The sequence below is a fragment of the Dromaius novaehollandiae genome, chromosome 10 (assembly GCF_036370855.1).
Source record: "Dromaius novaehollandiae isolate bDroNov1 chromosome 10, bDroNov1.hap1, whole genome shotgun sequence".
Lineage (NCBI taxonomy): Eukaryota > Metazoa > Chordata > Aves > Casuariiformes > Dromaiidae > Dromaius > Dromaius novaehollandiae.
Genome location: NC_088107.1, coordinates 3,286,027 through 3,313,904, shown reverse-complemented (window position 1 = coordinate 3,313,904; position 27,878 = coordinate 3,286,027). Strand labels below are relative to the sequence as shown.

The window sequence follows — 27,878 nt, the reverse complement described above, 5'->3', positions numbered from 1 at the left end:
CCTCCCAGCATTTCTGCAGGATAAGTGAGCAAGGGGGCTTAAAGTGCTCCACTGCTGTACAAAGAAAAAACTTTTAAAGGAAAAAAGAAATACATAATTTATGTTGCAAAATAGAGTACTCGCAGTACTTTGTACTTTAATAGCTTTTTGATATATATTTAAAACAAAGAAAGGATGCATTATTAAAAAGTTATATGTCAGCACTTACATCACGTCCTGCGCTAAATCAAAATCTAGACTGGATTACTTGCATAACATTTAGTTCTTCAGTTGCCAGAAAAGCACTGTTTGGTGAAGGCCATTTTTGTTGTTTCTTAAACAAAAGGATCAGTTTTGTCTTAAAAACCATATACATTTACATTCAAGGGTAATCACCTCTAGAAAAAGAACAAAAACACCCCAAAAGCAAGTTAATTTAATATTGAACAAAATATAAACAATCTTGGAAAAGGTGATGCTATCCACGTGTAATTTTATACATATATGTATATATGAACAGATATAGATATATGTATATATAATACAGCATAAACAAATAAGGAACAAAATGGAACTCCATAGTAACAGCTTATTTTGTCTGTTCTCACTGCCATGCTGTTGTTTCAAACACAGCAGCAGACGATTTGTCCCTCCGTAATAACTGTAGCACGCGCCATAGGGATGCTGCCTTCCCCTCGCTCACAACTAACTACTTCGTGAAGAGAAGACGTTACAGGAGCCCGGGCTCCTTCCCTGCCATGCCTTTTCCAAAATCAAAATTGTAAACTTGTTATTAACCTGCTAATGTTTTTTTTAAACCATCACTGATCCAGTTAAAAATCAATGTGGTCTTAAAACCCGAAAACACCCCAAGCCATACACCCCCACGCTGGGGCAAGCTGCGCTTACTGGATGCCTGTCTGCTTTGGCTATCTTTTGCGTAACCCCAAGAACGGATTCTGTTCTCTCGCACATAGATTTTATAACTGAGTGACTGCACCAGCCCCGACAGCTTCGGTGCACGTGCCCAGCAGCACCACTGCGAAATGATGCGGTTTGATACAGTACAACCAGGCTGTGTTCAATCCCAGACTTCCAGGGTCAAGCTGAACAACACAAAAGCGAGGAAAATACTAGGCTACAACATGTGGAATACTAAGAGCGTAAACACTGAGAGTGATTCCAGATTTTAAAAAGATGAAAAGAAAACCATGCTCTGCTTCTCTCTAGCACCAAAATGGAACGAAAAGGAAGTTCTTAGGTTTCCAAGAAAATCATTAAAACTTACAGAAGTCTCAGAGGCAAGTCCCAAGGGAGAATTTCCCGGGTTAAACAGAATCTTTTTGCTATGGATTTCTATTTTAAGTGACTTGCTGCAAGTTAAAAGTGACTTCACACACTTATGATGCTTTTCAGCCAAGCCTGCTGCTTAGATAAAATTTCACTAGCAAAAGACAACTGTGATTGCATGTCCTTTAGGCTTAGCAGGGTTACCTTAAGCTATACAGAAGGAGTTTCTCAAATACAGCATCATAAACATGCTACACAAAAGTGCTAGAACTGACCCAGGAACAGGGGAGTCTACAGACAGAGCAGAGTATGAGCCGGCAAAACAGTTCCTAGAACAAAGCAGGAAATTTAATGAAATAATTCACATTGCCTCATGTGTAGTGTTGATAAAGTCTCTCTTCACCAAATCCTCAGCAGATCTTTGAATTAGAGTATTCTAATTTTAAAACTGTAATAGGATGTATATACCTATATCATGCTGATAGGACAGTAAGAAAACAGTATTGCAAAAACAGCTCCAGAATGAACATCAGGGAAAAGTGTCTGTGAGAAATGGGCTGCACTTTTAAGCTTGTTTTAAAATTTACAAAGTTTCAACTCTTTGACTTAATTAGCTTGCTTCTCAGAGTAAAAGATTGTTCTGCTCACAGCACTGTAAAGTATCTTTTCACCTCCCCAGGTGAAATCAAGTACAGTCAGGATGGGATATCAAGCTACTGAAAAAAAAAAAAATAGTATGATTTATCCTGGGGAGAGAAGAAATCATTGAAAAGAACCTGGCATCAGCTGAATTGAATCTAAAATTTAAGTTCTTTAGGAGGCAGCTTAAAAGTGTTTCTTCCTTAAAAAACAATTAAGATCTAGAAAGGTTATGTGTCTAACTTGTGACCAGCTTCTAAGAAGCCAGACACATCCCTTTAAAGAAGCATAAAAGCTATATGATAGCATTTAAAATGTAATATAAGTTGTAACCGTTCAGGTAAATTCTTGTTATGTAGTGAGTAAGTCACCTGGTATTATTATGTAGTAAGATACCAGGAACACACTGTAAAAATACATCAGTTAGGTCACAATGCTTTTAAAAAGTGGAGGTCTGGTGCTGTGCAAGTGTGTTATTTTATGTTTCAGCGCCCCCCAAGAGAACACCCATGGTACTGCATTATACCACAGACATCTGATTTTATTTACATTTTAAGTTTTAAAGTTATTAGGTCACTGTACTTTAGTTTCCTGTATGGCACCAAATTTACTTTAAAAAAAAAAAAGTGTTTCTGTGTGTGTGTACATGTGTGTACATGTGGCAGGCACCAAAATGCAACGTTCCAATGTTCCATCCTATTTTCTCTAGTTTCCTATTTCCCCTCGTTTGGTTGAGCAGCCAGCCAGCGCGGCAGAGTCCGGCAGAGGTCAGCTACATCGCCTTCAGGGCAGCAATGTGAGAGCCCAGATTCTCTTGCAGGTAATACAGTAGATGGAGTTCATAGTGCTCTCCCGACTCGGGTACTCTTATACTGTGTCTCTCCTGAGGGTAGATCTAAAATATAAAAAAAGCCATGAGCATCCACAAAAGTTGCGAGCAGCAACATTTAAATCAGTTCCCTGAGCCACGTTCACAAATCTCGCGTAATCTCGCTGCATTAACTCTGTCTGCACTTGAGCTAATAAACACCCTGCTCCGTTGCCTGAACCCGGAGACGACCCATTGCGCCCTCTGATCCAGCCAGGGCTGAGATGGAGGGAATCAGTCCGGCTGAACAGAGGCAGATCCTGTCCAGAGCCATCAAGTAAGTCAGCCAGCGCCCAGGTCTGCAGCACGGTGCGGGATACCTGGGCTGCATCGGCACAGAGCCAGCAGGGCTTAATTAAATGCATAAGCCTGCTCTACACTGCACAAACACTGCTATACTGAGTCTAAACTGCAGCTGTCCTTGGGAGCAGTCTTAACTGCTCTAAACTGCTCATTTGGCTAATATTTTGGGAGGGTTTGCTCGTAAGATCTTCCTTTTTAAAAAATAGATATAAATACTGCAGTTTTATCAAGAAGTCCAAGTTCCCCAACACAATGATGGTACAAGCTCCAATTTTGGACTCCCCAGTCAAAGAAGGATGCATCATTTTTACAACCCAATGCTGGCCTTACCTGTAAGTCGTATGGTTTCCCAGCTCTCACTAAAAAGCTGAGCAAAATACTAGTGTGTGCAAAGTGAACATTCTCATCCAAGAACCCATGTAGCAGCAGCAAACGGTTTGGTCTGAGAAAAGCAAGAGACAAACATTTCTATACAGCGTCCCAGAACATCAAGTGCACCAGCCATTTCATAATCCACCAACATCTCTTCAAATTTAAACATTTTAAACACTCAACATTTAAAATATTTGCATTTAAAAAGAACGGCTCTGTATTGTAAATTGTTCTGGATGGACCTGCCATCAGCTTCCAAATCTTTTTCTTCCCTGCAATTCCTCCTGCATAGGCACATCATGGTCAGGCTTTCATCTGTAGATCTTTATTCTCAGAAGCATTTGCCAGTTTGGACAATACAATGGTTTAACGTTTGCTCAGAATCACTGCTGGTTTCCAGCTCTTTGGCAAGAAAGCTCATGCTCTCAGCCTGCACTGAGACCACGCTGCTGATACAGTCTCAGAGTATGCAGAAAGCATCCTGACCAACTATTTTTGTCAAGCTTCATGCTGCTCTAAAGGCCTAATTACATAATTGCAGATATGTTTGTCATTTCTTTAGGCATAACAGATAGTCTTTAATTACAGCCAGTATAAAAGGGATTACTTGGAATGGCCTGTAATTATGCAAATGTTCATTCAAGTCTATTAAGTTTTTGTGGTTTTTTTGTTTTTTTGTTTTTTTTTGCTTTTTTTGTTTTTTAATACTACCATTCATGGTTCCAGGATTTAATTACCAGGAACAGGGAGATAAAAACACATCTGCGGGGCTTGAACCTTCCCGATAAGGAAAGGAGGAGGGAAGAGACAGAACCAAACTCACTCAGAAGGAAACTTCTCAGCTTGCATGGCCACCGATCCTAGGTAATACCCCTGCTCGTTGTGATCCGGGTGGCCCATGTAACGCTCCGTGTAACCAGTGTCATAGAAAATCCACAGTGTGACTGGTGCGCCGGCAATGGCAACCTGCAAGTTCAACAGGGCTCTCAGGGAAGGGGACGTGGCAAGGCCTAACCCCACAGATCTGGAATTCCCTTGCTCCCACACCTCTGTCCCAGCGCGACAGTAATTCCCCAAAGCGTGCTAGTAAGTGCACCTTACAATCCACACAGTCTGCAGTGGAGAAAAGAAAAACAAAAAGCAATCCTTGCCCTCTCGCCAACAGTTCATACACGTCACTGGAGCTCAGCTACAATAAACACGTGCTGAAAACTTCTACTGCCAGAGGACCTGCAAAGAACCTGCCCCAGCCTGTCTGCAAGTACCATCCTGGTAAAGCTCCACCAGTTCGGAGCAGAGGGATGAAGTTACCATTTACAGATGCAAGACTGATCATCTGCGGTCCTCAGATTGCAATCGGTGCTTTTAAGCAAACATCATAACTGCCCTAGCAGCACTGTAGAATGGATGCAGTCTCAGCAAAGCCCTCCTTGTAGAAACAGGTCTTTTTTGGGAAATTTTGGCCTTTATAAACTAAGCAGATCCTATGGATGAATCAGAAGTGACACTAAACACATCGCTTGCAAGGCCTGCTGGAGAGAAGCGGATTTTGTTCAGCACTTTGCCTTCTGGGTTGCAAAACCTTTGTTTGACCAAATGCCTGACAGAGACTGGGATCGAAAGCTTCCCAGGACTCAGCAATTCCCTTTTCACAGCTACCACCACCTTGCAGAGACACTTGCAAAACAAGAACAGAGAAGGAGGAAGGAAAAAAGAAAAAGGCTTCCCAAGTCGGGTATTTTTAAAAGTGAAAAATATAATAATCCTTAAAGACTTGAGAAAAGCAATGATCAGACCTCCCAGGAATATTCAGGTTGGACTTGGACAAAGGAAGAGGAGCCACAGAGGAAAAAAAACACATCCTGAGAGCAATATTTAGCTCTTTTCATTTCTCCACCCAGACCTCTAAGACTTGCCTGACAGCTGTCTGATCATTTTCTATAGCGCTAGAGTTATATAATCACAAGGACCCTCTCCAGCACCTCTCCCATCCCCAGGTTACCCTCCGGGCTCTGCCAGAACCCACTGCTATTCAGCATGACAAATTTGATCTGAAAACAGATCAGTCTGCAGAGAAACCATTCTCTCATGGCAGGAGGGCAGGAAAGATGGTAGGAGTAAGAGAAGGAGGTGTTGTTTTTCAGCAGGATCAGTTCCTTAATTCACAGCACAAAGAGCGCGGCTGCCTCAAAGCAGGCAACAGCTGAGACTACATGAGGTAGCTTCAGGGTACGTGATCTCAGCTTGGTGTATCTATACCAGCACAGTTAAGTTAACTGCAAGCTCAATAGTCAACCAGTTTAAAGCTGTTCTACCCACTTCCAGAGAAGGAATATCCTCCCACGTTCACCTGAATGGACTGATGATGAACAGCTGTTCCTCCTCACCCCGGCTCCCAAGAACAGACTCTCACACGTTCCAATAAAATCAGCCTGTCTGCACACTTGCTCCTCCTGCATGCCATGTGCCCTGGATGCAAGCGCATCCCGCGCAAAAGCACCCTGCCCAGGTTAGTGCAGGAAGCCTCACGGACAACACAGCACTTTCACATCAGGTCCTGCTCATTTGGAGCTCGGGAAAACAAGCTCAGGGACGGTGCAACCACACCACACTCTTTGGGATGGTTGCACTCAAATATTTAAGAACAACACATGCTCCTGAGGAGGGGGACTGTGAATTTGGGGGGAGAGGTGAGAAAAAGCAGCATTTAATTGCACAAATACAATTTACTGATTTAAGGCATCTCTATTAGCATTAATTATTGGGGCTGTACTGGTATCACTGTCTCCACTGGAAAAGCTCAATCACAAGTACAAGTACATGCTCAGTGTGACAATTCTCAGAGCCCAACACTGAAAACAGGTTTATGAAGGAAGAATATCTCATCCCCATGCTGCAGGCAGAAACACACAAGTGGAGAGAACTGAGGAGACAGCCCAAGGTCACACAACATCTTACAACTGCTTGCAATACACACTAAAGGTTGGTTTCAAAAGACACTGTGGCTTGTTAGCAAGCAACAGCTTTAGAAAAGAGTGAATAGATTTTCAGATCTGATCTGTTGCCTGTCAAGTATCAAAAAGATTAACAAAACCTGTAGGTCTAATTAGAAATACTGTGCACAAAACATATACTGAAAAAGGAACTTTCCCCTGAACTCACCCAACCAGAAGAATCTTGAGGGAAACAGCCAGAGCACTGCATCTTTACTTGTCTAGAGCAAGCTTAAAAGTCTCTGTGCTGTGAACACCCGTGGGAGGTGACGTGATTAAGGGAAAAACTCTGTCTGCACCACCACAATAAGTACTCAATGCATGAACATACCCTGAAGATATCTGACCTCTGCATTAAAGCCATAAGAGAGAGGTAGCCTCCATAGGACCAGCCATGAATGCCAACGCGGTCCAAATCAATGAAGTCATACTGGGATGCTAAATACTGCAGCCCTTCCACTTGGTCATCAATTTCTATTTGCCCCTAAGGAGGGAGAGAAAAAGATGATTTTTGTTAGTTTTGGACAAAAAGTTAAGTTCTCAGGATTTCAGAAGGTAGCCAGCTCGACACCTTTATTATTTCTATTTGTGCAGCACCCAACCACGCACCAGCATAGTGCTAGGCATATTACAGAAAGATGATCCCTTTTCGTCATAAGAGTCAGCATCTTTGGTAAGAGTCAGAGATCTCTGGTAAGAGTCAGAGTCTTGTGCCTGACAAGCTGGACATGGTTTGCAACCTCAAGCACTGACACTATATCCTTCCCTCATTAAGTGTCTTTCCTCCCTCAAATCCACACTGCTCAACTATGTGTGGTTCACCTCCAAACCTAGCCAGTGTCACACATCTGGCACACAACTGTGCCAAATCACCGTGGCAAATCAGTGCTTTAGCTTAGATTGTCCAACAAGGCTGAGACTCGCATCTATCTCTGGCTGAAAATCATAAACCAGACTCAGAGCTGCTTACCATTTTGTATTTAAAGGCTCCTTCAAACTTAAGCCCTCGGTGGCAGGACCCCCTGTTGTCAATGACAACAACAACGTAGCCTAAAGAGGCCAGGGTGTTCAAACGGAAATATTTGATTCCTTTAAATCGATTGTTCACCAGCTGTACCTGGAATAGAAGAGGAGCAATGACACAACCATGTATGTAAATGGAATCCAGAGGTCACTTACCAATCCAATTTAAGATTTTATGTATATTTACTTTCCTTTAAGTGTTTTATACACTTTTATAATGTAAAGTTTTCAGGTCTCTCCTCTCTGCTGTCGGATTTCCTCCCTCCACTTGTGGTCTGCTGTGAAACCAGCTACTCTCCCTCCCACTAACAAGCTACTTTGTGTCATGGATATGAACAGCTGAACCCAGCTCTCCTCTGCAGGACGTGTCCTGAGGCACCGAGCAAGAGGGGCTGTTGACTGCCCACCCCAACCCCGAGCCTGCAGCTGCGCTGTCCACTGTCTCTGCTCTTTCCCAGGAGAAAACCTGGGTCTGCACTGAGTCTTACTCCAGCTGCCTTGGACCACAGCAGGTTGCAGAAGATTTGGGGAAGCAAAACAGGACTCAGGGGCTCACCCTCTCCTATCTACCAGCAGGAAGAGGACAACTAGGGAGCAAGCTCTCCTAAACACATACTGGTGATGGTGGAGGATAACAGAGAGCTCCCCTCAGGTACACACAGGGAGAGCGGAAACAAAGACCAGGAGCTGCTACGGATGAGGGGGGGACAGAACAGGGAACTGAGACTATTCCCACTCCCCTTCCTCCCAGTTCCAACTCCCCTGCTCCAAGCTTGTTCTCCAAATCAGTTCCCTCTCCCTCATGAGTGGCAGTGCCCTGATCTATGCCCTGGGAATCACGATTGCTTAAAATACCTTCAGCCAAGCAGCTTATCGCCAAACAGGCAAAATGCCATGCACCTCTCCCAGCCCAGACCAAGAGCTGAGCATACAGGAGAGCTGAGAGCAAAGCGATTGAGACCAGCCTACCCTGCTGCTCACAAACGTGCTGCACTCACCTGAGGTCCTCCGTAGATGAAGAGCACCGTGGGGTACTTCTTTCTGGGCTGCAGATTGTGAGGCTTGTACATCATCCCATAGAGCGTAAACCCCGAGGAGCTCTCGAAGGAGAACACTTCTGGGGGGACGTAATCAGGAAGGGGGCCTGCCGCAGGAGGAAACAAAGAGCCCAGTTTAACAGGGAACAGGGGTAAGGCAACTCTGCCCATTCCTGTCCCATCACTACCCTCAATGCATCCCCAGTAATGCAGCTCCTCCATGATTTCCAGGGGATGCGGCTAGGACAGGCTGAGACTGGGAAGGCTTTTGTCCTAGGGGAATTCTCCCAGCCCAGTCCCCTCCTGTCCTCACCCCGGTTTACTCTGAATGGCAGTGACTGCCCCTTCACCGATACAGCCCTTACAGGTGCCCCATCCTTCCCCAGCCCCATTTAGGACTCACTGCATAAATACAAGGAAAGGATAGGAGATCAAACATGCCTTACAGAAGGCAAGATGAAAAGGGACAGAAACATGAGCCTCTCCTCACTATCACAAACTGTTTCTTTACTTCAGCCTCTGGCACAATTTACAGGGTCTTTTCAGTCAGCCTCCTGGAAAACCCTCCACAATAAACTCTCGGTCAGGCTGAAGAGGCAGCTGAGCTGCTACCGAGACTCCTGTCTTCTGGAAGCCCAGTCATCAACTAACTCAAAGAGAACAAATCAGATCCAGTTCTGCCTTCTGTTACACAGGTGACAAAAGTATTTAAGTCTCAGAAGAGCATTGCCAGGGGAAGAGCCATGCAGCAGGACAGAGTCTACACCACTCCCTTTCTCTGAAGACGGCTAGGCAGCCCAAAAGATAAATATGCATTTATCTGAGCACTACAAGCTTAAGTAGTTAGAAGCTCAACTGCCAAACTAGCAGGCAATCCTTCTTCAGGCATGAAATTCCCCTGCCTTAAAAATTATTTATTTTTAGAGCAATGCTTATGTAGGATGGATGTGTTGTTGCTAATACAGTCCAGATAGCTTTTGTAGGTCTGGTCAAATGTATGACCATGTGCAGCCCCATGCCACATATCAGCATAAACAGTAATGCAAATCCAGAAACTCTTTCTCATTCCTGTACTTTCAAGTACTCCTCACACAAGCATGAGTTTCCAGACAAGCTGAGTCACCCAGAACATCAAATCTAGAACAAGCGTATTCTGGGGTATCTTTCCGCCTGTGACCCTGGCTGCCCCTCTCCAGTTCCTTATCTGTGCTGTTACCTGCTGAATCTAAAATGGTTGCCCAGAACTCCTTCGTCCTGTGAGCTGCATCATCTTCAGGTCCCGTCAGCCGGTAAAGCGACACACAGTGTGGATTCTTCTGATTGCTGTATTTGCTAATGAACATGTCACAATCCTAGGGAGAAAGAGACTTGAACTCCTTGAACTTCTCAGTGCAGAGACACAAGAAAAAGTAATCATTTCTTTCTGCATTTAGATCTCTCAGAAGGTGCCCATGGACCAAATTAAACCAGGAAGCCTGGGATCTTTTGATAATAGCAGATATAGATTCTAGGGAGATGCAGTCCTCAGCAAGAGTCAGATATTAACACTCCAAAGCCAAGTTTTCTGCTAGTCCTGAAAAATACACCTGCAAAACCAGCAGTGGTATGAGGACCGTATCACACCTTGTCCTTTTCCAGGTAAAGCAGTTCCAGCAGAACAGGTTACTGCCTCTAAAGCCTGCGACTCCACCCAAGACTGCCACATGCTGGTCTCCTCACATGATCTCTCCTTAGTCCACTTCAGGCAAAAAGAGCCAGGTTTAAACAGTTACTTCAGCCTAGCTTCTTTTGAATGAGGTGAGCTGAGGAGCAACTGCACTGGCGGATCATCAGCAAAGCTGGAAGGGGACCTGTGGTGAAGCCCAGAGCACACAGATTTGGCTTCCGGAGGGGGCTACATATTCACTGTACAAGGTACAGGAGCACACAATACAGCGTAAAATCTACTTTTGTTATATTTAAATACAGCTTTGTCCACTGATTGATGAAGAACAAGTTTGGCGATAAACCCCAATACACCCGGGCAGCCCTGCCTATGCAGGGCCTCACAGGCAGACTGGGTACCTGGCTGACGCAGCAGGCGTGAGAGTAACCACGTTCTGTCAGCCGCTTTACTTCTCCGGGATTCTCGTAGTTAACGACGTACAAGTGATGCTCTAAAGGAGAGTCCTTTGTGCCTTGAAAATATACCAGTTTTTTGGCTTCATCTACGTAGATCTGCCAAAACAAAACAAACACATACCGCAACATTGAGTTAATGCTAAAATAATACCCAAGTCTTCCCCCCGCCTCCATTTCCATAAAGCTGGTTTATAGTCTAGCAGTCTGCAAAGGATAAGTCAAATGACCCTTCTGGCTGGCCAGAACTCCGCCAGTTATGGACTGCACTTGACAACTTCTTGCCCAGCTCTTTCACTCAGGTCCTTGACTCTTCCCAGTCCTCATTGATTGCTACGTTAAATAATTCTTTGTCACTTCCTCACGTTTCAGACCCTTTCCCAAAGCACTGAGACACATATGATATAAACCAATCCAGGAAGAAATCATGGCAGCAGCTGACAGGTAACTGCTGCTGTGTTAAATATCCCTTCTTTTTGAACAGATAGCAGAACAGTTTCAAATGCAGGGCAACTTGCACACCTCACCTCCTAACCTCTGTTTCAATACCCACTCAGGAAGGACTTTATCAAAGACCTTTATGAAGTCTAAACAACAGTCAAAAAGTTCTCCTTGAATTGCTGTCTCATTCACATGATCAGAGAATTCATCTAGCTTAGCACTGGAACAGCAGCTGTTTGGGGAATGTTCCTTCTCTCCCAGAACCAACACCTTGTGCAAGCTCACAAGTTATGTGGAATACAAACATTGTGTATTCTGGCTAAAAAGAGGCAGGCCTAATAGATTTATGCTGATCACTTCAATTTAGTATTGCCTGATTCAGGATAGCAGCTGGACACTATCGCGACACCTTGCTGCTCAAGGAATATGGAGAATTTCCTCACTGCCGCCTCACAAAAATTTTTGCTTCTTTCTTTTGAAGCCTTAAATTTAGTGGGGAAAACTCCTTGCTTATCAGCAGGGAACACATAGAAAAAGAAAGCCAGCTCATGTTGCCTGAGTTGCTTTCCTGCACTGCTAAAACCAGAGTCTCCAGTCCAGAGGAGGTAAATCAGAGTTAGAGAAGGATGAAAGCACACCGCAGATCAAAAAAACCCACATGATTCATGTGCTCAAAGTCAACATAACGGAGTGGTAGGGCCCAGTCTTCTCAGGGAGCAGTGCCTTGCTAATACAACACGTACTGATTTGTGGGGCCCTAGAGACCATCTCCCTGCAGTGCTGTCCTCCAGCATGAGCGGGTTGCTTTGAGGATGTCCACGCAGCAAGAGCAGAGACTTACGTTGGACCCATGTCTGCCAAGCACTTCCCATTCCCCACTGGTAATCGCTATCTCCTCTTTGATGGGGCATTTGAAGTCACCTGTAAATAACCCACATGCAAGCAGAGATTTTACACTTTACCCACAACGAATGGTCACAACCATACCTCTTCCTTCCAAGCTTTTTTGCCAGACTCAACCAAAGAGCAGCCTGGTTTTGCGAAAGACCCACATGTCTGCCAGCTTGCCAGACAAATGTTGTTATACAGCTGCAAAGAGCATTTTAGAGTCGGTAACATTCTGTGAAACAGACATCAAAGGATTCAGAGATGCTCTCAACCTGAGACCGGGGCAGCGTTTTGGGCCTTTCTGGGGTTTGTTTTTTCTTGTTTCCTTTTTTAAAGCATTTTGTCACATGCACAGAAATAGAAGTTTTATACTGAAAAACGTGAAAAGGGAATCTCAGGTGTCAAAATTGGAGAATTTTGATATGGAGGTGCAGAACAGCTCTCTTTTAGAAGATGGATTCATTTCCCTCAGAACATTCTCTGTGAGACAAAGAAGTTGGATGCACTAAAAGAAACCCAATCATCCAGGATATAATGTCTTCTGGGAAAAAAACAGTTGCATGAAACTAGGACCTCTGGTAAAATTACATGTATTTTTTTGTGCTTGCACAGCTCAGCACATGCCTTCCATACACAGCAAGTAAATTCAGGATCACAGCATGAAACTGTATATGAAAGAATACATGCTGTGGAGAACCCACTCCAGGAGCTCTGCACGCAGCTACATTGCATATCTGACTGAGGCCAAACTTCGACCGCAGCTTGGAAGCACGCAGTCTTGAATTTTTGGCTAGAATCTTCCACTTGCAACAGCTGCCAGTAATTTTCTCCTACTAACATCTCTGTCTATAAAGCAATACCATGATTGTTTTTAAGAGCAGACAGGAACTCTCTGAATAGTTGTCATATCATAGTTTTTTCTGGCAAGCACACACATTCATTTCAAAGGGGCTAACGCTGAGGTGAAGGCCCTCGATACACCTTTTTACAGCATGGTCAAAGTATGCTCTCTGTTAGCCTCTCTGCTATAATCTGCTTGTAAAGGCTGACAGAGACCATTGGCTTTACTTGCAAAGTCAGCGTCTATTACATATATTTGACTCAGCACATCAGATAGTCACGTTATTACTATAATGATTAACCTCCAGGAAAGTCAACACAAACAATCCCATCATTAACAAGGAAAAAGCCATCTAAGTGTATTTCACAATTTCATAGGAAACTCCTCCCTCTAGTCAATAAAGAAGAACCTGGGTTAAAACTGAAGCATGTTGAACACAAAATAAGCCCTGTACGTTTTCAAGGGGAATGACAGTACAATGAAGTGCTTTCCTGGACAACAGTAGGAGTTTCCAGGGGGACTGATTCCTGCCACCTGGAAAGACACTTATTTCCTCACTAGTCAGCAGCAAATGCCCAATTAAAGCAAGAGAATAATTTCAGTTACTTGGAGCAGGGATGCCTCCACACGACCGTTTATACTTGCTCTCCTTCAAAACTGAGGTGACTTTGTAGAGGTGCCGGAATCCTGTTTTACACTCAGAGGCAAAAATGAACTCTATTTCATCTTCATGGGCTTGAGGGAAAACATGGAATATATCATGGATCTGTGGAGAGAGAGCAATGGACTATTATTATCAGCAGGACTTTGGCACCAAAGTCACGCACAGCAAGTTCCTCTTACTGCTCAATGCAGACAACACGTAGATCACACTAGCAGGGCGCAGGGCACTGTACCTTACCAGAAGAATTAATTACCCTTCTGATCCGCAAGGTGCCTGCAGACAGCAGCCTCATATGCTGCACAACTCCAAACTCTTTACTAGTCTAACTCTAAAGCCTGGTTACAGAAACAATCAAGTAAGGTTTTCTGCTCCTGCCTCTCCTGCTTAGACGCAGAGGTGGATGCAGCTCTACAGACACTATATGACAGCCACCCAGAGAAGCCAGGATTCAGTGCCCTCCTCCGTCCAGCGCTGTGCAGGAACCCAGAAGCAAAGGGTTATTTAAAGAAAGGTAAGCTGATGTCATCTCCCCACTCATGAAGACGCCAACTCTTGCTTCAAGGGACAATCTTTTGGGGTACTCAGAAACATTCATCTGCACAGTACGAACTGCCAGGAAAAACAGCTCCAATTAGTAAAGATAATGGAGAAAGGACATCCATAGGCACAGCTCACTGCACCATCCTGAAACCATGCACAATACACCAAAGGGAAAACACAGTGCTGCAGGGAGCACTCGCTGAATAGAAAGCATTCACTGGAAGGCTTTGTGCAAATGCTCTCTGCTGAAAGATCTACTCCTCAGTGGTTGATGTTCTCAGGCCCTCCTGCACCCTGGCACACCTCCAACGGGATGCCATTTTAGAGACATCAATCTTAACCTGCAGCAGTGAACAGCACTCCTTTTTACGGTGTTAGCCTAGCATACTGACATCTGGTCTCACATGGCACAGGCCCAGACTGTACATGGTCAAGGAGGGTTTTCAGTGACTGTTAACAGACTTTCAGGACTTGCTCACCCAACCTCATCTAGAGACCTCTTTATCAGCTGAAGATACTTCATTTGCTGGAACAGCTGTTTGTGAACAATCGCACCAAGAAGGGGGATGGTGTTAGTGGGTAACACCGGGGGTAAGGGGCTGTCCTGAATGCCAGAGTCCTGGCTTCCCTTCCTAACTCTGCCTGACCACTGCAGCCTCAAGCGAGTTGCTCTGCTTCCACTTCCCAAATCTGTTTGATCTATACATACTGTGAGCTCTTTACAGCAGGGAGCATTTTGTTACTGGGAATGTGCACAGAACCTTGCACAATGGGATCATTATCCTAGGCAACGCAGTAATCCTAATGTCACTAAAGTGCTACAAATTAGGGTCTTGAAGAACAAACTGTTAGAGGAGGTTGAAATTCAAATTCTTACATTTATCCAGATGTCTGTTGTTTCTTCATAAATAATGAAAGGTGTAACAGAATCTGGTACAGCATCGATAAGTTTCTGTCTTTCCATTGCATCATCTTCTATAGGGATGAATAATGCAGGAGGGATCAAGACTATCTGAAGTCGTGTTTGAGAGCGATCCAGTAAGATGGACCAGATGCTGTTGAGGGAGGCAGATATCAGAGAAAACAACATGCAACCATGAGTATTAGACGCATGAGAAAAATCTTAAAACACACCCATTAGCATTAGGAATTTTGAGGGAGTCAAGAATGTTCAACTTCAGATTAAGCACAAAGCCACATGTGAAATCTCACCCATGAAAACAAGTTTGTTCCACAGCATAAGAGCCTATTTCACTTAATTTCAATATTGTGTAAGCACTGCTGATTCAAAAGTTTAATTAATTCCCCAGATTTGTATTGTGCTTTAAGGGAGAAAGAGAAGAGAAAAAAATCAGAGGCAATAATGAGGCAGAAAAATTTTAATTGAAATTTCTGGATACTTGTGAAATACTAATATTTTAAATCTATACCTGGCAGAGAATAATACTGGCACCTAAATGACCTGACAGCAGACCATGCCAGACTTCTGTCAACTTTACAAGTAGCTCTAATAATTATCCTGCAAAAAGCAAGACAATGGAACAGATGTGTCCCTTCATTTCTTCCACATTTGGGGGGCGGGGGGGGGATTAGAAGGTGAAAGTCAACTTCAGATTCAAGAACTGGAAAAGCGCATTTCTGGAACAGCTTCTGATGAGTTAGAAACACTGTACTACATCATCTACAGGGTTAAAAATGACATGCAAATGTAAGTAGCACTTACAGCAGGTTTTCTGATCAGTAAGTCTGGTCAGCAAGGATGGTCCAGTGGTTAGGGCGCTAGCCTAGGGCCTGGGGGACCTGGGCTCATTTCTCTCCTCAGTCACAGACTTCCTGTGTGACCATGGCAAGTCACTTAGCCTCTCTGGGCTTCAGTTCCCCATCTGTAAAATGGGGATAATAGCACTGCACTCTCTCTCACAGGGATGTTGAGAGGACGCATACATCAAAGGCTGTGAGTGCCCAATACCAAAGCAGCAGGGCCAGGTATCAGAGAAAGAGACAAGGAGGACTCTGTTTTGCTTTTGGAAAAATTGTCCCCTTTGCACAAACAAGCTGGTAGCAATGAAAAAATGAAAGCAGGCTTAAGCTAGAAGAAAAGACAGAGCCACTACAATCTGGCCTCTAACTATTTTGCCCCAAACCCCCTAGGCAGAGACAGGATTAACATACGCACTATTTTCCTTCTGGCGTCCACCCAGCTCTAGCAATGTACTCTACTCCTTCAAAGAGGATCTCGAACGGCTGAACTAGCTCTTTGTCCACAACATCTGCAATCTGTTGACAAAGCAGCAATTCAGTGACACTGAGATGAACCCCCACAATCAGTTTTCATGCACGATGAGAATCTGGACACAGAAGACTTCTTCTGTGCAGCTCAATCAATTTAGATTGTTCAGCCTTTTCAGCACAGGGGATTCAATCCCATCTGTAGCCAGACATTAGAATAGCAGCAGACTGCACGTTTTCAGCGCAGGTAAGGCAGGGACTTGAGAAACCTGGAGTCTGTCCGCAGATCCATCACTGGTCTTGGACAAGTCACTTGAATGCTCAGTTCCCCCATGTAAAGATAGAAAGGGGCAGTGATTTGTACCAAATTATTTTGTAAGAAGTCCAACTGCTGCAGATAAAAACATCCTGTGTGACAGCCAGTTATCAACACGGTTCCAACTGACAATAAGCAGTTTTGGGACAAGCCGCAGCAGCACCCCATGGGTCCTGATGGTTTGCCTGCCTTTACTGGCTGATGCCAGTGCAGCTACCTCAGCAGATGAGTGTCAATGGCTGAAGTACCTCAAGAGTAAAGAGGATCCTATTAATCTATAGCTGGTATTGTATCTGTTTGGCAAGATTAATTTCCCAGCTGTCCAATGATCTTGGACTGGGCTATTGCAAGTTTCTGCATCTGTTAAAAAGATCCTTGGGGTGAAAGCAAAGTTCACCTCTCTATGTACGCTCATGCCTTTGTAAGATGACATATTCTCTTTGCAATCAACTTCTCCAAGTATCTGCAGCCAACCAAGAGGTCTGCCACAGAAAAAAGTCTAACCACCCACACCTAAAATACTGTGCTCTGCAGCTGAGTTCATAAACCAGCTTTGGGGAAGGAAAGAACAGCCTTAAGAAGTACTGCTATATACACAGACATGAACTATCTGCATGGGAATGAGCCAAGTGTTCACAGCACTACCTCCAGAAAAGCCGTTCAGCTAACACCCAAGAAAGTTGGTTTGTACTGAAATGGGAGAAGAATTTTACAAAAAAGAGTGACAGATGTTAAATTTATTTAGGAAACAAACATAACACAGAACTTACTCTTCCCTCTGCATTGATTGTCACTTCAGATATCTTGAAAGTGACCTTTGGATTCGCTGTACCTATAAAACAGATGTTAACAGTCAGTCACCAATCGTTTGCTTCCAAGAGGGCAAACCTGAACAGCGGATCACTGCGGTGTTATTCATACAGAACTGGAAAAAGCAAATAGCAGAATGCTCTTTGATCAGATAGCCCACTTGCATGGGTGAGAGAGCACAGAACCAAGCAGGAGGAAAAAGAAAAAAAAAACCCTGCAAACACAAAGCAGACTCAATGGATGTAATCCTGCAAACAGATCTGACCAAGAGTCACTACAGTCACAGGCAGTCTTCTCTCCCACAGTCAGAGGATGCAATGCACTAGCTCGAAGTAAATACTCCAGGGTGATCAGGATAGCAAAGCAAGCTTTGGTTTATTGTCCGGGTTTTATTCTTTGAAGTGGAGCATAAAAAGTGATCCAGTGCTCAGAAGCAACTTTGAAAATTAGAGCAAGTCATTCTGCAACCAAAGATCATTTCCTTTCCACATTCTTAAATCCTATTACCATGACTAGGGAGGTTAAGATAAAAAGATAATCTGTTTGTGCTAAATACTGAAAATCCAAAATTAACCCTTTACACAAAACCTGCAAAAAAGCAGCAATTCATCCTCCCGCACAGCACCTGCAGTGCTAAATGCTGATGCCTGCACCACAGCAAAGGTGGAGTACAAAGCCACTGCCAGGCAGTCCAGAAGAAGCTAGTGTGGCACCTTCGGTGTACTCTGAATATTCACTATGCCGCTGTGAGGTGCTCCCACTCCACCAACCCCTTTTACACACGCAAACTGATGCACGGACATGAAATGACTTGCCTTGGGCCACAGGGCTGGTCTATTTAAGTACTTATCTTTCTCCTAGTAACACAGTACCTCAAAATTCTGCCCTCATAACAACCTGTAGAAAAGGGCTACGATCCCTGCAGCACAGATTGGAAACTGATGCACAGAGACTAAAATCTTGATTTTTTTTAAGGCACTTATTAGACTTGGCTTGAAGCTTTTTCCTAAACTGCTGAGAAACTGAGCAGAGCTACAGCAAAAATACCCTCAAAAATCTGGGTGTACACAACTAAAAGACTCCCCCCAAAATGAGGAGCCATCTCTCAGCTCCCAGGCTAACATTAAGCCCTTCTTGCTCCTTGAAACAAATAGCAAAATCAGAGTCATGAGCAGAACTCTCTTTTGCCAGTGGATCAGGGAAACCACAAGACCTGAAATGAATTCTGCAATTGGGGAAGGACAGCCAAACAGTAGACAGGTTCTTAAAAAAAAAGGGAGATTTCAGGAGCGAGGAAAGATGGAGTGAAACCACTTTGGTAACTGATCAACACGCCCTGTTGAAGCAGCAGTGAAATCTCACAAGAACAAGGGTCAGCCTGTTCAAACTTGCCCCATAAACCTGATTCACGTGACGGTGAATCAGCCCTCAGCAGGTCCGCCTCAGCCCGGCCTCCCTGCTCCCAGTGGGATTGCACTTTATTTGTTTCAAGTCTGCCCTAACCCCTTTGCGCTGAAGCCTCCCCATCTTTTACTGTTTGAAAACATGACAACCGGGGGCTTTCCTGGTAGGCTGCAAGCAGGCAGCATTCATAGTTCAAAGTCCCTTTAGCAATCACGGGGACTGAGAGAGCCCTTCAGAACCCAAACTACCAGAGCATTGCCAGCGGCCAAACAGAAACCTCCAGGAAAGGCAAAGAGCATCATTCTGCACCTACTTCCTCAAAGACACAAGGCTGTAAGGAGAATCGACCTCTCTGTGCCAGGATCTGAGACAGCAGTTGGCCAGCTCCTGAGGGACCCAGACTAAGAGCTCTCACTGATCACATGGCTGGAAAATCAGCACAGCCACCAGGGACTAAATCTAACCTCCGCAGCAGCAGTTTTCCCAAATACATATGCTCCACCTGGACACCAATTCAAGGACCATACAACATCTCTCCAACCCTCAGCTGCAGGCTAAGAGAAATACTGCCATAAGGCACATGCAATAAAATATGTTTCCCAGAAACAGATATGCAAGGTCATGAGGGTCTCACCAGTTTTGGGGTACCGAAAGGAATCTGTTCTTCTCGTCTCCAACATGGGCGATGTGACATGAATAATTTCCACCTCTGACTCATCATTTTCTTCATAAAGAATTCGAAGAACTTTACCCCCATTCAGTGCTGTAAATCAATCAACATTTCCTGGTCAGAACAGCTCTAATGATTATTGCAGGCACCAAGACTCTCCCAGGAGCACAAGCAGATAGAGGATGAAAATTAAACAAAGTGTGTGACTCATGTTTCATTAAGCAAAATACCCTGAGACTCCTACAACTCCTATTATCATCATGAGAAGAAAAGTCTCTTCCCCCAGTAACATATGCTCAGAAGGCCACTCTAACACATCCACCACTGCAGACAGTTCCAAAGGAGCCACAAGGATAAGGTTCCTATCTGGCATAAAGACAAGTAACAGAAAACTTAACTCTGCACTGGACAACACAGCATAGGGGCCATCGCTTGTGCCTGTCACACACACTGGATCCAGCACACTTACTTGGCTGTGCCTTCGGGCTCCACCAGTAGCCAGTGTATCTGTCAAACTCCTCCTGCAGCACAAAAGTAGCCACACCAGCAGATTTTGGATCCTCCTCAACATTGGCCAATTCTAAACAAGACACAAAAGAACCTGTTAGCTGTGCACTGCAAAATCAAACCCCAGTTCAGCCCCCAGGGAACAACTGCATGATGATGAATCTGACTTCTCAGTAAGTTTGCTTTCTGCTTCCACCCTGCTCTGTTAACTTATTTGGGGAGGATCTAATCCTCTCCGACATGGCTTCTTCTTTCAGGAAAGGAAAGCCATCCTCCCTTTTTACTCCTACCCAGTTAGTCTCTCTATTTTCCATGCACTAGTCCAAGAAAGAAAATATTCTCTCTACCTGAGCTCCGTGAATTGGAACTGCAACTTCCAAAAACATCAAAGACAGAAAACAAAAAAAAACTTTCTGCATAACTAAAAATTAAAATACCGATGTTCAGAAAAATGAAAATATCAACATTTTATCAACTGTACAAACTGAAAGTAACAGACTTACATAACATCTCAACATGATGACATATCCATAGGGCTTCAATATTTTTCCTGTTACCCTGGAGGTAACTTAGCAGCGCTCCATAAATAATTATCATCTGAGAAGGAGTCATTGCTACAGTTTATTTTTAATGTACTTATATAATATTTTAATATCTAACATTTAAATAAGCTTAAGCATTATTAGAAAGTGTCAAAAATTTTAATCTAATTAAAAATTAAATTACATAGTTTAAATAGAAGAAGTATGATTTAAATACAAAATATGCTGGATTATTAGAAAGTGTTGTAAACACAATTTCCCATTTTCCTTCCTCCAGGATACATGCCTTAAATACAGCTGGAGAGGGATAAGAAGGGAAGATAAGTTACTAACTGAATCTGAGGGACTAGCAGAAGACACAGTGCCATTCAGCAATTATCTGTATCATTTCTTAAAGGCCATGCAGCCTGACTTAACTGACAGGAACTCTCCTCCAGCTCTGTTCCACCCACAGCTCTTCCACACAAAAGATGCCGTTCCCGTGAAAAGGAACGTGCTGTGTTTCAGAAGAGCCTTCTATATGTATTCAACAAGTAATTCATTTTGCCAGATTCCATAACACAGGGAAAAGAATCATCCCACAATATTTGCAGTAGAAAAAAAAATGGAGAACACGACAATCTTGGTCAAACCCAAGATGGAATAAACATTGGACGTTCCCCCAGATTTCAGAAGAACCCCTAGAACCATTGTGGAATTCAGTCTAGCAACAGCAAGTGCAGAGGAGGTGCAGAGGAGATTAAAAACACAGATTTTAATTCAGGATGCATTACCATTGTGCACGAACGTTAGCCTCCTTTCTTCTCTGGTTTCTATATTAGATATCCAGATGTCATTACTATGGATGAATGCAATCCAATTTGGATCAGCTGGACAAAGCTTGGGATCCATCCGGATGTTTGGACAACTGGTCTCCACCAGAATGGGTCTTAAGGGCTGTTGCTGTTTGAAAGATGACCAAAAAAAAAAAAAAAGAACAATTAAGCAACGATAAGACACAGACACTTACAGAGGTTGAACTGGATTCTCAGAAGGTCTCTAAGACCACTGCGGTGTGCATACCAACTTAAAGTGCACAGGTTTACAAGAGCGGAATCTCAGATAAACACGTTTACAAGAGAGGAACCTATCCAATTTAAACACAGAAAAATACTATACAGATATTTTGTAGGGTAAGTTAAGCTTTTACTATAATTGCATAGATCCCATCAGGACCTCTTCTACCGGTGCTAAGGACTAGCCACGAATCCGAAGACAGCTTGCCTACAGAAGCCAGGCACACTCTTAAAAACCACACCCTAAAAACGGACTGGCAGAACATGCAATAGTTGTCCTCTGAAAGCAAGTTGCGATACAGTCAATTCTACCTTACAACAGGGTTAGATAGACATCAGGCACTTGTTACAATAAAGAGAAATGATTTCAGCTTTGAAGTCTAGCTTCAGCACCTGCAAAGAGTAAAGGCTGCTCTTTCTGAAAGTTACACAGCTGAATTACACACGTACAGCACTGACTGCTGAACAGCGACCTCTAAACCACAGCTCGTGAACAAAAGCTGTCTCAGACGCGTCTTCTGACTACAGGAAAGAGCATGGTGCATCAGAGCCTGTGTTGCTTTGCTATCGGCATTGCTGCTTATTAGTGTTCTGCCTTGCTGCCATATTTTCTGACATCTCTTAGAATTCTCCGAGTTTCTACAACCACAGAAATGTGCCCCTTTAGGAGACTTCTCCCTGTTTCAAAGGTTGTCAAGGCTTCTTGCCATGCCAGTGCAGCAATAACTGATGCTCACTCTCTTTGCCTTCGCTCCAAGCCAAAAGAGTTTCTAGCCAGAGGAAAGCAGTACTATGGTAAAAGAGGATGAGAGATGAGTAAACTCACAGTAAATCCATGAGGGCCTCCATCTTTTACGTGATAAATTCCACTCCCAGCCTGAAACAGGAAGGTCCCGCTTTCTCGGTGATAATCGTAAGAGGCAATCCCAATGGTACCGATTCGCTTCCTCTCTCGCAGCAATTCCTCTTCACGAGAGTACATCCCATAGTCCAGGATGGCCTGAATACGGGCAGAGAAGCACAATCAACACCTCCACCCTGCACCTCCTCCTCTACTGTCAGAGCATCTCTGCACGCCGAGCCTCCAGGAGCAGATGGCTGTGCAGACACCCTCCTCTTCCAGGATCCCGCTGGCAGTCAGCAGCCCCCTCCTGCTTGTGCCTCTGCTATCAGTGCTTGTAGGTGCAGGCCCAAATCAGATCCCACACAACTGTAAAGCTGTCAGTCACTTCTGCCTCAGCACAGCCAGCATTATTTTCAATGTATGCTGATATAAGCAAGATCAGATGTAAAGACCTGTTATTTCCAGAATGAGCAGGAGTGTCTTTGCTAACTTTTGCAAGTACACACAGTGACCAGTCTGGTGGGAGGAGAGCAAATCACGAATTTTAAGTCTGGCTGACAGCCTCAGGAAGCAACATGGGAAACAACACACCTAATTCCACATGGGGTTTGTCCTGCCTCCTCCAACCTGCTGTCTTGCACGGGGTGGGACAGGCACAGGCTCGCTATGCGCAGAGGTGATGAAGGGACGCACACCCCAGTGAGTGGGAAAGGGATGCTCTGCTCTAGCATGAGTCACAGAGCCACTGAGAGATCCTCGGGGGGACTCATCACTTCTCTGTGCAAGACGGCAATTATCAGAGACTACAGGCTCCTCCAGCAATCCCCAGGCTCTCACAACACAGAACTTGATGCAAATTAGCGCTTGCAAGGCAGGGGAGAAATCAGACAGCACACAGGGGTTTTATGACACACAAAGGCTGTAACTCCAAACACTGACGTGAAAGCCGGGCTTGTTTTTGGGATGGCTGCAGAGTCTGCTAAGTACCAGGAGAACATGAAAATGTTTGAGACCATAAACTCTAAACCTTATCAATGGCTTATAGGTGTAACCACAAAGCCTGTAAACATGCTATGCTGCTATGAAGCAAGAAAGAAATCAGGACCCACCGGAAAAAGATCCAGAAGAGGCTTCCAGGAAAGCAACAGGATGGCAGCTTTGTTTATGGTTTTGGGAATTTCAGAGTAGAAGAGTGTGTTCTCCCTGTTCTCCCCAGACATCGCTATTGTGAAAGCAAAGAAAAAAAAAAAAGGAGATTAGTCCTCTGTTAATGCAAACACTTTCAAAGGATGCCCAGGAACGGTTTAGCAGCCCCTTCCTACCAGAGGAATTACTGGCTCTCTGCACTGCAGGCTTGCTCTGGGAATTCCCTGCTTCACGGAAATGCAAGTCACAGAGAAGGCAGAGAACAAGGAGCTACAGCCAGGATTACCACACACTGCCTTGAGTATATCCATGTCTTCTTGAATATTAGTGGCCCTACTATTTTATAAGCTTTTAAAATCAAGAAGGGCCTTTCTACTAATTCCCCTGGCTGCGTTACAGCACGATGCAGTTCATGTTTCAAAGACAACATGTCTGTAGGCAGGATTGAATGTTCCTTTGCCCCTCCTTTCCCTCACTGTTGTTCAGATTTCTCAGAGCTCCTGCCAAGGCACCAAGGGATCAGTCTGCACAGAGCCAGACGCCTCAACATGCTTGAACTCAGTATTATTGAAGAACTATCACCCCCTTTCTATGAAAAGGGGAACAGAGATGGATCAACAGCTGTGTGACTATGTCATTGTCCAGCACAGCATCTGCACAGACTCTCTGAATCACAAATCTGACCTTAAGCAACTTGTCTAAGCAGCAAGCAATGGGGCTAGAACATGGTTCTGGCTCCCAGTCCTTTGATCCAGCCATTGCTTTTCCCCAAACCCAGTTTTTCCGCAGACTTATGTTCAGCTAGGGCAGCTTTTGACAAAAACATTCATCTACCAAAATGCCTGCTCCAAAAAGCAACCCAAAAGTTTGCTCACAGTACCATTTGCAGTGCCAAATCACTTCACACACAGCTGCAATTCAGAAACATAGATTTACCAAGTGAACACTAATTAGCGAAAACAATGCAGAAATGAGGAACTGAGGTGAAAAATGATAAATTACATTAATTTCTTCATTATCAGGACCAAAAATATTGGGAAAAATATTTCCACTGTAAGCTGTCCCCACCCTGCACTGCTATTCATTACCTACACGATCATTGGAAAACCTACTCCATCTGTAGCTGAGGCATGGAGGGCTTTCAAAATTATATTTATAATCCCTGTTATGAAAGCAAATATTCAGGGAGAAAAAAAAAGTTGTACCCACTAATCATAATTAAGAAAAAAGGAAATCAAACTGTCACAGCTTTTGGAGAGGAGATATCATACTTGGAGTGAGAGAAGACAGCTCAAACAGACTTAAAACATTCTCACAGCTTGGGAACATGCCCCAGAGGACACTTCATAATTCTTTCTCCAGCTCTAAGAAGGGTCATTTCCAACTACATCATTTCTGTGGGAGATCACATCGCAAGTTTTAATTACATATTACAATCATGACATTTGACTAGCCTGGCATTAAATCCATGTTAACTGTCAGATACATCCAGTTCTCAAGAACAGTCGGACCCAAACAGCCTCGGCAATGACTGTTTAATGAAGGCACAAGCTGCCCCAGCAAGCTTACCCAGATAGTAGATCCTATCTGAATGAGGTCCTTCGGGGTCATTTTTCTTCACAAACGTGAAGTCATGAGGAGCTTTTGCCATCATATACCCATGGTACTTCCGCGTATCGGTGAGCAGTTTCCGCAGCTGGCTCCACGAGTGTCTCTCTACGTAGAAAGGTTCCAGTTTGGGCTGCTCCTCCCTCTGCACCTGCTCCTCACGGCCTGCAGTTTCAAAGATTTCAAGGCCCAGCTGTTCAGTTTCCATGGCTGCTGCCATGTTGCATGTTTCTGGAAAAACAAAATAACAGAGGTTCAGCACTGCCTTTCAGCAGCCCAGCAAACTTTCCCTTCAGACTCCCAAAACACAGTACAGCAAAAGCACTGTAAGAAAATCACTATTTCCATGCAGGAAAATCTGGCAGCAGGAAAAGGGCTGGGAAAGAGTCTTCTGCTGTAGAAAACAGGCTGCCTTTCAGAATGGGGCTAAGAACTTCATAGATCCAAATATACTTATTGCCTTTTGCCTTTTCACCTCCTCAAATAAGAACTACTCATTCTCATTTCAGTTTGTGAAGTAAGCAAGCTCTTCCTGGTTAAGATTTGTTAATCTCCTAACTGCTTCCTTCTTCCACCCTGTGAACAGCATGAAAATCACCTTGGCATTCTGATATCAGTGTAAGATCATTAGGACTGTAGCGAGATCTGGGACAACTGTCTGCTGAGAGGAAACTGTGTTTTTAGCTGATTTGGAACCATCAGGCCATACGCAACTCTCCTAAGCAACCATGTGCCCTTATTCCCATTATTCCACAATTTGTTGGGTTTGCCTGTGTCTCCTTTCAAATGAATCTCTGAAGAACCGAGCAGCAATCATTACCATTTCTGAACAGACGCACTGATTCTGTGCCCAACCGCAACAGCACCGCTAAATCAAGATTACATGACGGTTATCTCTCTGTCAGCCTCCAGCCTGCAGCACTCCCTCAAGGTGGGAGGCGAGTGGCACTGCTGCACTCCTATTCGAGAGTGCAGCACGCTTACAAGCGCACGAGTGCGTGTTACAAAGCGAGTGTTTTCTCTGGTGCTCCTTTGCAAAAGCTGAGCTGCGCTGCAGCCGTCCCTCTCTCTGGGTTGTTCTTTGGTGTGCGGCATTTCTCTTCACTGAAATGCAGCACAAGCCTGCCGGGCACCGTCAGGGAGGACTGCAGGGCTGGGGCTCTTCCAGAAGCACAGTGTGGTACCAAAAGAAAGGGGACATAGTTAGGAAAGCATCTTCAAAACTGATTTATCTACAGCATAAGTCATATCCTCCTGAACAGGTGTTCCTTTAGCAGTTATTACTCCCTGAAGTTAGCCATATTTTATACATCTGAGCTGGACTAAACAGCCCAGAAGACTGACAAGGGGAAACTCACTCCTTCAACTGTAAATCACTGATTTGAGTCCAACAGCCACAAACTCCCACCACAAAGCACCTTACCGGAGAGGCCAAGGACTGAGGACTGTCAATCCAGAAAAGGCTTTTCCTGTTACATACAACAGGAAAGCTGCACAACCATTCAGCATGCCCGGGGACAGGCAGAGCTTGGTGGCCACGAACACCTACCTAGAGCTTAACACGAACACTAACACAAAACAAGTCAAGCACCACCATTTAGCAAACAGGCACTAAAGGACCACCAAATCTCCAGCTGTGTGCCTAGACAGCACAGCTACCCAAAACAAAGCTCTCCGACAGACGGGCTCCCCTGCTGCTCTGCACAACAGGACGAGACGCCGCTTCACAAAAGAGAGAAGAGACCCTGGGCAACTTGGACCAAACCCATTTCAAACACAGACTGCTAAAAGTGAGGCAGAGCAAGTCTGGATTAGAAGTACTGCTTGCTTCCATCTTTACAAATACAAACACAGCAAACACAATTTCTTCTGTCCAAAGTGTTTACAACACAAAACCAGAGCAAAAATGAAACAACCCTGTAAAACTGGAAGGAGAGTTCAAATCCCTATAGAGAGCAATGCTCTGCTCAGATCACACTAGAAACTGGGAATAAGAGTTCAAACTTGAACCAGAAAACCCTCATCTAGTCAGCAGGTGCCCAAGAAAACAAGTCTACCTTGCCCCCGCACACCCCAGCCAGTATATTTGAACCTTATCTACCTCTCACGCTCCCAAGAAAAAATATCAAAGGAGAACAGCAGATTTTAGCGAGCAAATAAGAGGGCAAACTGCCACCCAGCAAGGCAACGTTAGCCACGGGCAGCACCCGGAGAACCTCACGCAAAGCTCGTTCCTCCCACGCTCCTGCTGCCAACAGAGAAGCCAGAAGCCGGTATCTTCCCTCGAGGTCGCTCAGGGGAGGCCCCAGGCCCGGCGCTCCGCGGCCGCCCCCGCGAGAGGGGGGCAGACCGCGGCGGAGCGCTGCGGCCGCCCGCCCTGCTCCCGCCCGCCGGGGGAGTCGGGGCGGGCGCGGGGGCCGCCGCACGGCCGGGGGAGCCCCTCACCGCCGCGGCAGGCCCGGCCCGGCCGCCCCGGGGCGACCCGTTTCCCTGCGGCCCGGGCTCGTCCCCCCCCGCCGGGCACCGGCACCCCCCGCTGCGGCCCCGCTGGCGGCAGGGCGCTTCCCCCGGGCCCCGCGGGGAGCAGGGGGGCCTCGCCCGCCCGAGCCAGCGGTGGGAGGCGCCGCTGCGGCCCGGCCCACCTCGCCGCCCCGGGGCAGCGGGACCCCGGTACTCACGGCGCTCCGCGGCGGCTGCCCGGCCCCGCGGCGACGCTGCCGCGCCGCTTCCGCTTCCGCCAAGAGCGGCCGC

The 27,878-nt window shown here is 45.1% G+C and overlaps 1 protein-coding gene across 2 annotated transcripts; it reads right to left on the bottom strand.

Annotated features, from left to right (window-relative positions):
• Nucleotides 1-97: 97 nt before the first annotated feature.
• Nucleotides 98-27,878, bottom strand: DPP8 (dipeptidyl peptidase 8). 2 transcript variants are annotated; one of them, XM_064517865.1, is made up of 20 exons: nt 27,806-27,878; nt 25,089-25,358; nt 23,483-23,595; nt 22,356-22,529; nt 21,248-21,416; nt 19,895-20,005; nt 19,390-19,518; nt 17,312-17,373; nt 16,173-16,273; nt 14,874-15,051; nt 13,399-13,558; nt 11,905-11,984; nt 10,569-10,721; nt 9,721-9,856; nt 8,466-8,611; nt 7,415-7,561; nt 6,776-6,928; nt 4,275-4,417; nt 3,410-3,521; nt 98-2,803 (listed from the first exon to the last, which is right to left on the bottom strand). In XM_064517865.1, exons 2-20 carry the CDS (start codon nt 25,345-25,347, stop codon nt 2,681-2,683), a joined length of 2,649 nt encoding a protein of 882 aa, XP_064373935.1. In that variant the 5' UTR covers nt 25,348-25,358; nt 27,806-27,878; the 3' UTR covers nt 98-2,680. The 2 variants fall into 2 exon arrangements, with proteins under 2 accessions (XP_064373935.1, XP_064373936.1); XM_064517866.1 differs by lacking the exon at nt 98-2,803 and having other exon boundaries at nt 6,792-6,928.

Excerpts from the sequence above, each read along its gene's own strand:
- DPP8 (XM_064517865.1), bottom strand. The coding sequence starts at position 25,347 with ATGGCAGCAGCCATGGAAACTGAACAGCTGGGCCTTGAAATCTTTGAA. Across the intron at positions 10,722-11,904 it reads TTGGCAGACATGGGTCCAAC|ATCTACGTAGATGAAGCCAA; the intron begins GTAAGTCTCTGC and ends TTGTTTTGGCAG. Across the intron at positions 8,612-9,720 it reads AACCATTTTAGATTCAGCAG|GCCCCCTTCCTGATTACGTC; the intron begins GTAACAGCACAG and ends CTCCTGCGGCAG.